General features: G+C 40.3%; 1 protein-coding gene across 2 annotated transcripts in view; it reads right to left on the reverse strand.

Annotated features, from left to right (window-relative positions):
* Positions 1 to 714: 714 nt before the first annotated feature.
* UBE2H (ubiquitin conjugating enzyme E2 H) overlaps positions 715 to 15,319 on the reverse strand; it is a 101,243-nt gene continuing 86,638 nt past the window's right edge. For both annotated transcript variants that reach the window (XM_087430636.1, XM_004418690.3), the window contains 2 exons: positions 7,952 to 8,080; positions 715 to 2,966 (listed from right to left, as the gene is read on the reverse strand). In XM_087430636.1, the coding sequence (XP_087286762.1) occupies positions 2,842 to 2,966; positions 7,952 to 8,080 (254 nt within the window). In that variant the 3' untranslated portion in view covers positions 715 to 2,841. The remainder of the gene's footprint in view (positions 2,967 to 7,951; positions 8,081 to 15,319) is intronic.

The following is a 15,319-nucleotide window of genomic DNA, read 5'->3' on the forward strand; positions in this document are numbered from 1 at the left end:
TTGAGACACCCCCTGCTCCAGCCTCACTCTACCATCTATTATTGGGGCCCAGAGTCTTCAGACTCACAGCCAGGCTTCTTCCAGCTCCCTCTGTACCTGTAACTATGCTCTCCTACTCCTAGCTCTTTCCAAGGTACAGGGAAGGGACAAAAAGTTAGCGTTAGAAGGAATTCTGTTCAACTTATCAAAAGTCAATTTCCCAGTGGAGACGAAAAGCCCCCCACAGAGCCAAAAACACGCATGGGACCAAGGTTAGTGCCCAGAAAGGATAGACTTGCAGAGAATGAGAGGGTACAGCACGACTTGAGTAGCAATTTCAGGAGCTTCCAGTGCTAATAGAATTGAAGCCTAAATTACATCTTAATCACACTTTCATCACACAGACTTGGATGGACATGCGCACACACGCACGCACACACACACACACACTGCAGCCATACTCAGATCTGCTTCTTAACGCCTACAACCTCCCCCAATAAGTCTTCATTCAAGAAGTCTGCACCACCAGATTTCTAGCGCTGGAGCTCTCAATTGGAGGCAAGCTGATAACTTTTCCTTAGAGAAACATAGATTTAGTCGGGGAGCAGGGCTGTGGCACTGCTCACATAACTTCCCTAAACTTGGTTCTACTAGTTGTTTTGAAAAGATTAAAAGCAATTATTACTGGACATTATTTTTTTGAAAGGTAATTAGAACACTATTGTTTATACAATATTGAAAAAATACAATTTTTTATTGTTTGAACTCAAATCACCACCCAGCACTTTAAGCCTACCCTAAATCGCACCTACAACAGTTATAGCACAAGCAAACTGCTAGTTCAGCAGGTAAGCAGGTTAGACAGTGCCAGCACAGCCCCTCCCTCCCCCAGAGTAATGAGAAGACAACGTGCTAGATAAGAGTTAAAGTACACCAGTACATGTTAAATAGTTAACACTACCCTTCCAACAAGCCACAAATGCTAGATAGATAACTCAGTACGGTTAACTAACCACAGCCCTACATAACAGCACTTTTAAATTTTTTTTAAAGAAACCCTTTTGCTTCATGCCCGTAATTAACATAAAATAAGTAAGTTCTTTGTCTTTTTATTTAGGAAAATAATCATGCTAAAAGCAAGTTGTATTTTATATAGATTTTCAAAGAAAAGATTGATTGTGCTTTTTGAATAAAAAAAGATAGGATATCTTCCAACCTCACTGACTCAAATCTTGTGAAATATAGCACTTTTAAACTAAAAACATACATCAGAAAGAAAAATTAAATTATCCCAGTGGGACATTCAAAATTGTCTTTAGAAGGTTTTAGGATTGGCTAATTCTGCTATTGTCCTATTGGTTGTGGCAAAAACAGAATACAGAGTTGCTGTCTGAAGTTCTCCACGTTCAGCAGGCAACACTCAGATTTGAAAGGAACTCTGCCGGCAACCTGGACATATGGTTAGCTGAGTACACATTTGATTAGCAGGCATTTTAAACTGTCTGATTTCCTCTTAACTTATACAAGAGAGAAAATTTTCTTCTTTCCAAACCTGTTCTACTACATCATATTTCTGAATCCTTTCCTCCTATTCAGCCACACTCTGAAAACAGCGGTTTGTTTTTCTCATGTAGAGCCACTTTGGGTACAAGAACCTTTATTTGTTCCAAATATTACTCATTTTAAATTTAGAATATGTGTTGGGTCTAAAATACCCATTTCCCACTCCCACAAGATGATGATGACCAGGCTGCTGCCAAGAGCAGCAGCAGACAGGAGAACAAAACCAAAACATGAATGAGAGTACCCAGGAGTCCCAGCCGCCAGACGGGTCTTCTTCCCGAGGCTAACGGTCCACTGAGCGGCTGTCCGAGGCGGCGGCCATCTCTTGGTAGGTGAAGATTAAATCTGCAACCTGTCTAAGCACAATTCACACACACGCCGAAAAAAAAAGAAAAAAAACCTCAAAACAAAACCACCTTCAAATTTAAAGCTCTTCGTCCAGGGTAGCGGTCTCAAAGTGGCCAACAACAGGATGAGGATGTGACTCTGCACGTGCTGGATGAGAGGAAACATCTTCCCAGTCACTGTTCTCCTGTCCTGTCCTCTCAAAAAAGGTCTGGATTACAAGCTCTACCCAAGAAAAAGAATCAGGTTCAGAAAACTTTCAAAAGGTTCTCTAAAGCAAACACTTGTGGCTGCAGGGCCTCATAGCAAGAAGGGCAGGAATCTACATATAAAAATGTACTTAAAATCTGAGTCCAAAAAATTGGTTTAAGTTTCAATACTCCAATTAGCTCCCTGCTTTATACTGTTACTCCACAGAAATGGGGCCACCTAGGATTCAGAGGAAGGAGCAGCTCTGATTCTGACGGGGCTGGCTCTAAATACTCCCACAGCAGGGCTTTTCCTCCCCATTTTTTTCCTTTCCATTTAGAAAAAGCACTATTCTATCTTCATGTCCAAGAACTGGTTGGTTTGGTTTGTTTCTTTGGAACCATCAATAAAAGAAGCAACTTTTTCTTGTTATTTTTACTCACGTCTATCTATCAGAGCGGCTATTTCTTTCAACAGTTCAGTAGCATACAGGCTGACTTGGCCAAATGGACTTATGAATGCATGCATTCAGACCGCATATTGCTACCAAAATGGAATGTGGGAATATGCTATGCACCTCAGGTTGAGAAATGACCAAGAAATCAAGATCTAAAGGGTGATATATAATATATATATATCAATGCTATTATTCATAAAAACCTTGTTTAGTAATAAAAAAAATTGCTTTGTTTAAATATGAATATTATAGTCTGCTTCTCATGGTTAGGAAATAATAGTCTTTCTGAAAAGCAGATGCTTCTTCTACTACAACTCCATATCCTGGGCCTCATCTTCCGAAAAGTCAGACATAGAACTCTCCGACGAGCTATCACCGGTGCCCTCTTCCTGCTCTTTCAGCGCCTCCTCCGTTGCATATTTCTGGATGTACTCTGCACAGGGGGTGGGGATAAAGAAAACACAAGGGCAGTGAGCAGGCAGGCATGTGCTTCAGCGACCCCCAAGCTGGCAAGTCCCAGGGAGGTTCGAGCCTTCCTTACATGACAGGGGGTAACAAAGATGATAGTTATGGTCTCTAAAGCTAAGGGGAAAATCCCACAGGGAGATGTCTTTGGAGTTTGTGCATTTTGCCCCCTTAGTAAGAGAGGCAAAGCAGAACACTTGATTTGCAGGGGAATAAATACACTGCATCACTATCCTAGGAACTCCCTTGGGCCATCACCTCCCAGGTGGATGAACACCCCCGAGGTGGAAGTGTACCACCCCAGTAGCTGATCACCCTGGGCCTCAGCTGCACGCCATGGGAAAGCCGGCAGATGTCCAGGATAATGCCTGGTGTTAAATGGCCTCCATTCTCCAGCCAGAGCGCCCTCCAACTCTTTCCTTGTTGGCTTACCAATATGGCGCACTCCTCCAAACTTGATGGACTGGGGAAACGTGAACCCCATACTTTCTATGCTAATAAAACCATTCACCTCCCAGATAGAACAGGACTAGTTATGGTTCCGTAGTAATTTACAAGGAAATCCCCCATCATTTTTAGATCTGCAGTTATATAATTACAGTCAGCCCAAATCTATTATTTTGGGAATAGATTTTAGCCTAAACAGAGCCTGCCTGTCAGGTTTTTGAGCAGCTGGTAAAAACAGTCTCCTAATCTGCTCTGGAATGAGCTGCTATGTGGAGACACAGCTACCTTCTGAGCGACTTCACCATCTATTATCTACCTAAAGATTTATGCTACTATACCCTAGGCTGAACCTGCTGGCTGAAAAAAATTTTAAGAACTGCTGAATAAACAATTAAACTTGTTCCTAAAAACTCTTAAGTGCACACTGTTTTCAAGTAACTAGCCTACACACAATATGAAAAGACAAGAAAGAATCCTCATTCAGAATGCCAGTAGGAGAAAAACATCTCCTCGTGTCCTGATGCCTTGTTTTTCCCCCTATAGAGCTGTAGGGACTAAGTGCAAAAGGAAAATAAGGGAAATGGCTAAATGGGCCTGCCAAATTTGAATAACTTAGTGCAAGGGCCTAGTTAAAAATATTTATTATATTTTTAAAGGGTTGTTAAAAAAACAAAAAAGAAGAAGAAAGAAAGAAAAAGAATATGTGACAGAGACATGTGGCCAAATCTGGCTCTTTACAAAAAAGTTTGTAGACTTCTGACTTCAGAGTCCTTCAAATTCATTATAACAAAATTTTACACAGAGATAATGAGATTAAAAAGCCCCTGACGAGGTAGAAATTTACCTTAATTCACCTTTTAGAGTGAGAAATGTTTATTAAACCCTCTGAAATTTTATTTTTACTCTAATGGGCTGGCTACTTTGTTTCTTCCTTTGTATAAAGAAGTTGCTGCACTTTGACATTGTTCTTGGACGCTCTAATTTGCTAGTCTCAGCCTTAAGTATATTCAAGGAAACAAATATGTATTAAGTGCTTACTAGGACAAGGCCTTTCAGGAGAGAGAATAATGAAGAGCAAGGTCACTAATGTGCAGGAGAAACAGATAACGATAAAAGCAGTGAGCTGCTAAGCGCCATCAGAGGAAGCATGGAGGAATGGACTGCGGCCCTTAGAGCCAGGAAGGCGATCACATCTGCACTGACCCTTGCAGGAGTCCTGTCGGCTGCAGCACAGGAGGCGCCATGCCAGGGGAAAAGCATAGCCTCCCCAAAAGCACAGGGAGAGGAGAAGTGGTTGGGATGTTAAGATACAACATTAAGAGAGAACTACATTTGTTTCCTTTCTGTAAAAAAATTTGAAGCAAATAAGGCAAAACGTTTTGCTATACAGTCATGTGTCGCTATACAGTCATGTGTCGCTTAACAACGGGGATACGTTCTGAGAAATGTGTCATGAAGTGATCCCGTGGTTGTGTGAATGTCATAGAGTGTACTTACACACACCTAGATGGTATAGCCTACTATACACCTAGGCTATATGGTAAGAATGTGGTCCGTCGTTGTCTGAAATGTTGTCATGTGGCGCATGACTGTAGTTGGATGGCGGACACACGGTTGTTAAGTTATTCTCTGTTTTTCTGTAGGGTTGAAACTTTCCATGACTAACTAAGGAAGCAAAGAGATGGGTATCTGAAACTCATCCAATTTGATTGTCACATATTGATACATTTAGAGGAGTAAAGGCAAAGACGTAGATCACTCACAGTTACAGAGAGTCCTGAATGGCAGGCTAAGAGGCCACTCAGTGAAGGTTTTTGAGCAGGAAGTGACATATCTTTAGAAAGCTCCAAGGTGCCCCGCCCTACAAGCAGTCCAATATTTATGAGATAAAACAGCATCAATTAAATATGAATGCTGACCAATGTTCATGGTAAGAAAGGGTACCTACACTGACCTGTGATGTTAGGCGTGGAAATGTCCAGGAGGCAGCTGGGGAGAGAGGTCACGCCTAGACAAACATTTTTGGAAATCATCTACCTGGACGGGATCATCTCAAGCTGTGAGGGGTGAATAAGCTCCCCACAGGGTGGGGGAGAGGAAGACAGGTAGTTGAAGATGGAATCTTAAGAGAATGACCACGTTTAGAAATTGGAATGAGAAGAGTTTTCACAAAGCTAAGGGGTAAAATACCAAAGCTGCAGAGAGGTCCAGGAAAATGGATCTTGAGAAGGGTCCACATGATTAGGAAGAAATGAGATTACAGATTCAGTAGAGGAGGGGGAACAAACCAGACCTCAGGAGTTTAAGGCAAGGAAGCGAGACGTTTGAAAATGAAAGGAAATACAGAGCAAGACTCCTAAAGGAGGCCACAGGACTTCTGAAATGGCCCCCTAATAGTCTGCAGGTGGAGGGGGAGGACCAACAGTGCCAGGATGAAGGGCATAAATGGGAGAATAAGATCACAGGTTGGTGGGGGTAGTGAGTCTGAGAAATAAGACAGGACATCTCTTATTCCCATAGGGGGAACAAAGAAAAGATGGGGGGAATAAATACATATAAAAGGTACAGTAGGAAGTTGGGGTGAGCTCAGGTCTGATAGCCATGATTTTCTCAGATTACTAAGGAAGACAAAATGACAGCCAACATTAACATTTCAGAAAGCTAGAGCTAGCCAGTCTAAGATAAAAATGTAGGTTGGGTTCTTTTTGTAATTGTTGCTATAGCAGATAGGTACTAAACAGGAATAGTGTTAAATTGCTGAGGCATAATGACTATAACAACTATAGAAATATGCTGTGCACCGAGATATCTGTGGGTTGCAGACACTGTTAAGTGATTCCTATGTCAAAACTTGAATACAGTCTCATAGAAGAATTTTATGTGGTTGAAACTGCCTTTTTCTTGAAATACACGTTTGTTTGGCTATGTAGATATTGTGCTACCTAAATTAGATATGAATTTGCAAAGCACCTGAGACCTAAGTAAATTAATTAGAGTCGATTTATTTCTACTTTATCTCAACAAAAGTACCAAACAATACTCTAGAGAAACGTGGGAAGAATGAGAAAACAGAAGGAAAACCATTGCTCAACAAACAGCCCCAAATGCTCCCATTTGTCTCATACTGGCACTGTTAAAAGTGAAGACCTATATATTCAAGCTCTCATAAATTATTTCTACCCTCATCTCTTGCAAATGTACCTCAGAGGGGCCACACATTTTGCAGAAGTTGATGTTTTCAATTGCTATGCAGATGGGCAAGTCATGCTAAAAATTGGGCAGATACCAACGCCTGCCACTGTTAAGAGCAGGCCCATTTTTACAGACTGAATTCCTTTCCTTTTTGGTAGAACTTTATGTATCTAGACTTTTCACTATGACAGTTCTCAAACACATATAGAGATAAAAAGGACAATATGATGAACATTGGTAAACCTGTGTGGAGCTTTAGATGTTCTTTTATAACTATATTTTCATTTTTATGAAATTCACATCCCATTAGCATGTAAACTGTTTAAGAATAGGAAAATAGGGTTCTAAATCTTAAGGGATGAGCAAACTACCACCACTACTAGCACATTTCTAACTTGAACAGCACATTTCAAGTTTTAATAGAAAAGTCCCACAGCACCAGGGTACTGGGGCCGGGTATCTGCAGTAGAGGAGAAATGCGCCCAGATGTAAACTTCCCAAAGTAAAAGCAAATCAGTATGGGACCAAGAAAAGAAGCCCATTGGTTATTTTTTTTTTTCCTGAGGAAGATCAGCCCTGTGCTAACATCTGCCCATCTTCCTTTTTTTTTTTTTTTTTTTTGGCTGAGGAAGACTAGCCCTGGGCTAACATCTGTGCCCATCTTCCTCCACTTTATATGGGACGACGCCACAGCGTGGCCTGCCAAGCAGTGCATCGGTGTGCGCCCGGGATCCAAACCGGCGAACCCCGGGCCACCACAGCGGAGCACGTGCACTTAACCACTTGCGCCACTGGGCCGGCCCCCAGTTGGGTATTTTTAATTCAACAGGTGAAAGGATATAATTTTTTAAAAAGTCTCAAGATGAATTAGGCATTTCCCAGCTCCCGAAGCTGCTTTCCTGAAAGGCCAGGATGATATTGTCTGTGAACAAATGTGAGATTATGCTTTTCAATTAATACTTGACTCTCAAGTCCAATTTTCTAATTTTACAAGAGGAAGCAAATGAAGGCAAAGGTTTTTTGTGTCCACAGGGATTTCTGGCAGAGTTACATCTACTACCATCCAACAGGTGAGCCTGCCACTTTCTCATCTTTCCCTTCGCTCTTTCTCTCTCCTTCTCTTCTTCCTTGCTGGTACCTCCAGTCTTCAACGGTGTCTCTGACCCTCGGAACTACAGAGGCTAGTGAGCTCTGCTCCAGCCCACAGCTGTCTCTTTTTAGGCCTGAGAAAAATGATTAGAAGGGCTTTTAATTATCAAAGCCCAATAGACTTAAAGTTCTTCTGTCTCCAGGTTAAACTATTTGCCTTCTTACCTTTAATTTTCTGCTTGTATTCTTCTGGTCGGTGGAGGTACATGGCTGCAGCGTCACCATTGAGAGGATCTATGGGGTTAGGATAGGCCAACAACTGGGGCAGGAAGGACTCAAATATATTGGTAAGATCTGAAAAAATAAACAGAAATACATCATTAATGGAACAAGCAAGTTCACCTAAAATTCATTTGAATTCAGTAGTCAAAACTGCTTACCTTCCTAGATATTTAATCATATGGATGTTTTTCCATATAACTGTGCTCCATTACATGTGATCTATATTATATATTCCTTTCAATACCAATTTTTAAATTTAATTTTAATTTGAAGAACCAGATAAAGGTATATCTGATATTCACTTTGAAAGGCAATTGTCCCAATTCTAATTCACTTCATTTTTCTAAACCAATAATTTAGAAATATTACATACATTGTTTATTAATTAAAACTTGTGTCCCAATACTCTACAGCACTCTACATTCCAACAAAATGAGTGGTTAATCTCTTAATATCACCATTTTCTACAGCTTTGAAAACCCCCACCCTGAAAAGTATTCAAGCGCCAGATTTTAAAAGAACTGAACACAATTTTATAGGCCTTGACATTTAATTCAATTCTCCTAACTTCTAATGAAGGTAAATATAACCAGTTTTTCAATTATTCTGGGTAAGGAGGATAGGAATCTATATGGACCACTTAAAATTATAAATAATCATAAAACAGATAAATACCAACCTACTATATTTATTAACTCCCTTCTTGCCAGATTCAGAACAAGGTGCTGGGTGTACACAGATGACATCTACACACAGTTCAACAAAAACAACAAAAACCCTGTAGCCACATAGTGTTTTATAAAGGATATAGGCCTTGAAAACCTGTAAAATAAACCACACATCCTCATAAATTCAGAGACGCTCTCCCATTCTATGTGCTTCTCAGTTAGCAGACATAACTGTAGAACCTTAACGCCTCCATTTCTCTGCCCTATTCTAGTTACTCTACCATGTTTTATAGAAAACATTTGTTTCTGGAGGGAAGGCTAAAATATAATAGCATAAAAACTACTCTTTAATTTATTCTGCTCTTTTAATGGACTCTTTTTTTGTTTTTCACAGTGAGCACTCTTATCCAGTATTATAAATGAATGTTTTGTTAAGCCACATCACTTTAGATTAGTGGTGCTCAGCCAGGGGTGATTTTGCTGCCCACCACTTGACAATGTCTGGAGAAATTTTGGGTTGTCACAACCAGCTGGGGGAGTGGGGGCAGGTGGTGCTACCAGCATCTCGTGGATAGAGGCCAGGGAAGATGCTAAACATCCTACAATGCACAGGATAGCCTTTCACAACAAAGAATTATCTGGGCCAAAATGTCAATAGTGCTGAGGTTGAGAAACCCTGGCCTAGACAAAAGGGGTTAGCAAACTTTTTCGTAACGGGCCAGAGTAAGTACTTTAGGCTTTGTGGGCCACGTTCAGTCTCTGTTGTAACTACTCAGCTCTGCCACTGTAGCACAAAAGCAGCCATAGACACTGGGTAAACAAATGGGTGTGGCTGTGTTCCAATAAAACTTTATATACAAATACAGGCAGCCAAAGTTTGCCAACCGCTACTCTAGAAAACCCTACAAATAAGAGGAGGCTTTTCCTTGTCACTGTAAGGTTAAGAAAGTGAGCAGTCAGAGAATGAGCTAGAGCTGCACTATTTTTTTTTTTAATTTTTTGTTTATTGCAGTAACATTGGTTTATGACATTGTAAAAATTTCAGGTGTACATCATTGTACTTCTATTTCTGCATAGATTACATCATGTTCAAGAGCTGCACTATTCAATAGAACTTTCTGCAATTATGAAAATGTTCTGTATCTGCACTGTCAAATGTGGTAGCCACATGTGGCTACTGAACACATGAAATATGCCTGGTATGACTGAGAAACTGAATTTTTAATTTTGTTTAATTCTAATTAATTTAAATTTAAATAACCACACATGGCTAGTAGATCCCATATTGAACAGCTCAGGTCTAGAGTGATGTAATGGAGAGTCCTATGACAGCTAGCACAGTCATGTCCTCATGCACAGATGTTGATGCAGAGCACGTTTACCTCTAACCCCAAGTTATGGACTTGGTATTATTACACAGACTGAGGCTATTTCACCTTCATAAAGCTAACTTCCCAAAGAACCACATTATAATAAGATTCCCATGTACCAGGAGACAAATACAGAGATTCCTAATCAATAGAGCAAAACAAAAATAATCTTCCAAGATAACCCCCAACCATCTGCAGTAAGATTTTTACTGCTGTTTTTCTTATAATTTTTTAAAAAAGGAAGCAACATATTCAACAAACCAATAATTATTCATGGTACAAAACCACTGAAAACTATTTGCAAAGGCTAAGGGACAGAGAAAAATGCTTATGCTCCAATGCCAGGTGGAGAAAGTCCATTAAATGGTATGTTCTCTAGAATTACAACTATGTACAGTATGTATACCTAAGAACAATATTTAAAAAGTTATGTCAAGGCAATAGGCTTGTAATTTCTACTTTTCACACTTCAAATGACACTATTTTTTTTACCTTTAAAAATGGAATTTTCCTATAAATATGTCCTTTCTACTTCTGCATATGTTTGAAATATTCAATAAAACATGAAAAGTTTCAAAAAATTTTTCTTTTCCTCTCTTTATCCTTAGGTGGGTGGGTTATTAAGGCAGTGGTAGGAAATGCCAAAAGATAAGCAAATTAAGAAGAAAAAACAAGGAGTGCGGAAGTTTTACAAATTGAACATGATCCTAGAGCAGGGAAGAGTTAATAAGAGTTACATGAACACTAGTAACAGTAACAGGAATGGCAGCAGCAAGTTCACACTCACATAGCACCTACTACAAGCCAGGCACTAGTAAACACTTTACATAAACACTCTTACTTTCACTATAGCCAGTGAGGTAGGTACCATAACTATCTCCATTTTGCATATGGGGAAACTGAGGCACAGAGAGGTCAGAGGCTAAGTAACCTGACCAAAGGGCCAGGTTTCAAACCTGGGCTTACCCTATGCTGCCTCCCTTAATGGCTAAAATGAACACTGTCTCAACCTTCTTGATGGCACAAGCTCCCCGCACCTTGGTGTCAAAATTGCATACCCTCAGAAATGGCCACCCCCCTCTCAAAGTTTTCCTTTCTCACAAGTCCAAGGCCAGCAGGATGATCTCTAAGCAGAGAATGGTCAGAAGTTTCTGCAGCTGAACTGTCTGATATTTCACAGAGGCAGTGTGCTTGTTTTCAAGTAGCCCAACCACAGGAAGTAGCCCACAGCTGTTCACAGATACCGGTGCACAGTGAGCTGGGCCAGGCTTCTCCTGCCATGTCATCATTACAGGCGCTGCTCAAAAAGATTAGCAGCAGAATGTTGCTATCAAACAACAAAAACCTTAAAAAAATAAAGTACAGGTTTTATTCTCTTTAAGTATTGTTCAGAAGTGCTTCAGGACTCGAGAAATATTGCAGACAACATGGTGAATATTTCATAACTAGGTGTTTCATGTGTTCCAGGAAGAAATTTTTAAACCCTTCCCCACTACTTTTAAGTTTTTTAAGCTACCAATAAGTGCCTCTGCCTAGGTATTTGTTCCAAACAAATACAAGAACCCTCAATTACTGGTTCTTCCTTCCTGTGTCTACTGTCTTCCTGCATTAACATACTTTTGATCCATTTTACAGATGTGCTGAGTCACACCCATAAAACAGAAGAGCAGAAAAGGAAAAGTACACAGCCCAGTTTCAGGTGAAGATGACAGCTTCTGAAAGCCAGGATGTTGTGGCTATGGCCATTTTAAAGGAGTACAGCATTCCTGAAGGTGGCTAACAGAGTGATTACTCCTGAGAGGGTCCTCCCCAAAAGAACATCTCTCAAACGTGCAGATGTGTACAAAATCTTCTTTCAAGATAAATATGTTGGCAGAACGGACCTAAGCTATAAACCAAGAATGAAACAAAGATACTCATTCTTTGGAAAAATCCATCATAATGAACATTTTTTCCTAAAATAGTAAAAACATTTATCAGTTCAAAAGTCTTTTTTAAAAAACATTAACCTTCCACTTTTTGAAAGGGAGAGAGCCAGATACAGGTCACCCAATCTAGCGATTACAGTCAGCTGGCTCCATTACTGGCTGCCTTAATTTTTAAGGGAAGTCCCAGGATCCCTGAGAAGGGTTTATGATGAGCAAACAGTTCTTACTTTTGCTTTGGACTATATCAGCACTTACCAAAATGCAGTTCATAAGGACTGATTCTTCAGCTTTATCTTAGAGTATTAATGTTAACAATATTACAACCCTCGTACCTCAGTTTAGGCACATAAACTAATGATTTATATTCATATTTAATTTTTAAAAACACTCAAATCATACTCATCTCTCATCAAAAGTAGCATCGTTTGGGGCTGGCCCCGTGGCCTAGTGGTTAAGTTCACGTGCTCCGCTTTGGCGGCCTGGGGTTTGCAGGTTTGGATCCTGGGTGCGGACCTAAGCACTGCTTATCAAGCCATGCTGTGGCAGGTGTCCCACATATAAAGTGCAGGAAGATGGGCACGGATGTTAGCCCAGGGCCAATCTTCCTCAGCAAAAAGGAGAATTGGCAACAGATGTTAGCTCAGGGCTAATCTCTCTCACAAAAGAGTGGCACCATTTACCCCCACTCAGTCTAGAGCAATGGTTCCTGGACAATTCTAGGTCCTGGGTGTTTCTCCAGCAGAATTACCCATGGGGCTTTTGCAAAATATGCATGCTGAGGCCTCATACATACCCCAGGGATTCTGATTTAGGATTGGCCAGCGTGTGTGTGTGTGTAGAAATGCACAGCCAGGAAACACTACCTACCCTATGCACCCCCTATCCCCAGAGACCAAATGGGAAGAGGGCTAATTTGCTTGTGGATTCTTTGGTTCAAGGTCTTGGCAGCTAAGCTGAAGAGGTCTAGTTTGGTGGCCCTCCCTGAACCTCTCATCGTTCTTTTCTGCTCACTGTGGTCACCATCACTTCCTCCAGGTAGAAGAATTCCAAACTGTAGGCAGGAAAAAGTGGATCCATTTTAGAGGGACATTCAAGGGCTGCTTTAGAGTAGAATAGGCAGTGACAGTGGACATCGGGTGTGGAGCAAATTCCATTAGGCTGAACTGTCTCCAGCAAAAGGGAAGCTGGCTCCTTAGTGGTGAATAACAGTTGAAAAACCTAGAAGACCACAAGTCTAATCTCAGGCCTTCCACTGACTTGCTCTTTGACCTTGGGCAGGTCTCTTCCTCTCTGTATCTCAATTTCTTCATCTGCAAAAAGAGAAGTATAATACTGCAGTTCCTTACAAGGAAAAATTACACATAACTAAAAATGACTATTAAAATAGGCTTCAAACTGCAAAGGACTAGACTAAAATATTAATACAAATATGACATCTTCTTAGAGTAGAAGGTACCTGTAATCCCTCAAGGAATACATGTTAATTAAAATGAGTCACACTGAAGGAAAAAAAAGCACCAATTCTTGAAGTAAAGCCACCCTAACTCCAGGCAACTCACAAAAAGATGGTACATGGCTTAAAGGAGAAAGCACAGGAGGGGATGAATGAATCACACATCTCATGTTTTATTCTTGGCTGTTTATGAACCAGTGACCACAGGTTATTTCTTCTTCCTCTATTTCCTTTGAACATTAAAATGGAAACTTTTATATAGCATGCTGCTATCTTCAGCTTAAAACCCTGTGGATGCCCAAAGCTTGACAGTGGTCTGCCCCACCAGGAACCACAATTACCAAGCAGATAGTCATCTCAGAGACTTTAACTTACATAATCTTCATTTGTTTTTCAGATTTAACACCCCAAATGCTGTAACTCAGAAAACACCACCATCCTATAGTACAGTCATGGCCAGGCGCCAAGAACCATCCAAGTTACCCCCTCCTTCTCAAATGCCACCTATCCTGTCCCTTTTCTAACTCTGTTCCTCATCCCCCAGATGTCCAATGCCCTGGGTTCCTTCTTTTTAAAGCCCAACAAATAACACACAGAAAAACTTGTTTGGAAAGACATCAGTCACTTGCACAGCAGTGTGAATTCTGTGGTATTTGTATTTTAAGAATTAGCTTCATACACTGTTACTCTGGGAAGCTCATCATCTTATAATTTTAAAGAAATAAGTCTATGTTGATAACTCTAAATCTTTCTAATGAGTCCTTTATATCTCTCGTCTTATCAAACTTGGCACACCTAAAATTATTTCCCTGAAAACCTATTCCTTTTTCCTAATACCTAGTGTTGACTCCAATACTCTGTCCCTAGGCTCCAAACCTCTGGAAGGACACGGTTAGGCTTTTCTCCTGTATTCCATGCACTCAGTCTGTTTCCCAGACTTCCTACGTGTCCTAATGAAATGCCTCTAGTTCCTCTTCTGGTTCCCCTGGCATGTAACTACCTCAAGGCCAATATATCATTCTAGCCCTGGATCATGGCAACCATCTCCTGGATGGCCTTCCAGGCTTGCCTTTGTAATCAGCTTCCTTAAAACAATCACTCAGGTTATTTCTCATCAAGAGCAAGCTCCTCTTGTTTTCCTTCAAAATTCTTCATATTCCACAAGCATGCTATCCAAATACACTTCTATTTTACTGTGTCCCTGCCCTCTGGAGGACCCCTGGCTTCCCAATTTGAGAATCACAGAGCTAGCCACGACTCCCTAAGGTATTTATCTGTTCTGTAATTCAATAGGGAGCAGGACCGAAAGGAGAAGAAGAAAATAAAAGTCCTACAAACAACTAGAGGTAAAAAGATGGACAATCATCACGAGAAATCAACCTGGTCCAGAACTGATGATTTCCTCTGTGACTTACACAGATCTCTTCTTTCCTTGGGTTTTTGGCTACTACAGTGGAAACTAATGACTAAATAAGTAGGGATCGCCTGGGAATTTTAACCATGTTATTGGTATTCTTGATTTATTAGAGAAAATCAGCAGCTGACCTTTCAAAATCCCACTGATTTAACTTTTGTTCATCTTACAAGGAATTGTAATTAATTCGTCACAAACTGCTAAGCAAGTCATGAATTTATAATATATCTTCAAAATAAAACCAAGTTTTTTTTGGGGGGGGTATATACTACATGTATAAAAACATACAAACATACGTGTAGCCAACTTTTTTTAACAAGACTAAACAGGGCAAATAAATAAAATTTCTAGATTTCCTTCAGTTATTTAACAATTTGGGGCTAATTAACAGACCTTTACTTTTCCACTCTTTTACCAGCTCCTAAGAAGTTGCAATATTAATAACAGATTTGAGTTTTTTACTTTAACTTTCTTTTGC

This window comes from Ceratotherium simum, chromosome 1 (genome assembly GCF_057802395.1).
Source record: "Ceratotherium simum simum isolate JZ-2026a chromosome 1, ASM5780239v1, whole genome shotgun sequence".
NCBI classification, from domain to species: domain Eukaryota; kingdom Metazoa; phylum Chordata; class Mammalia; order Perissodactyla; family Rhinocerotidae; genus Ceratotherium; species Ceratotherium simum.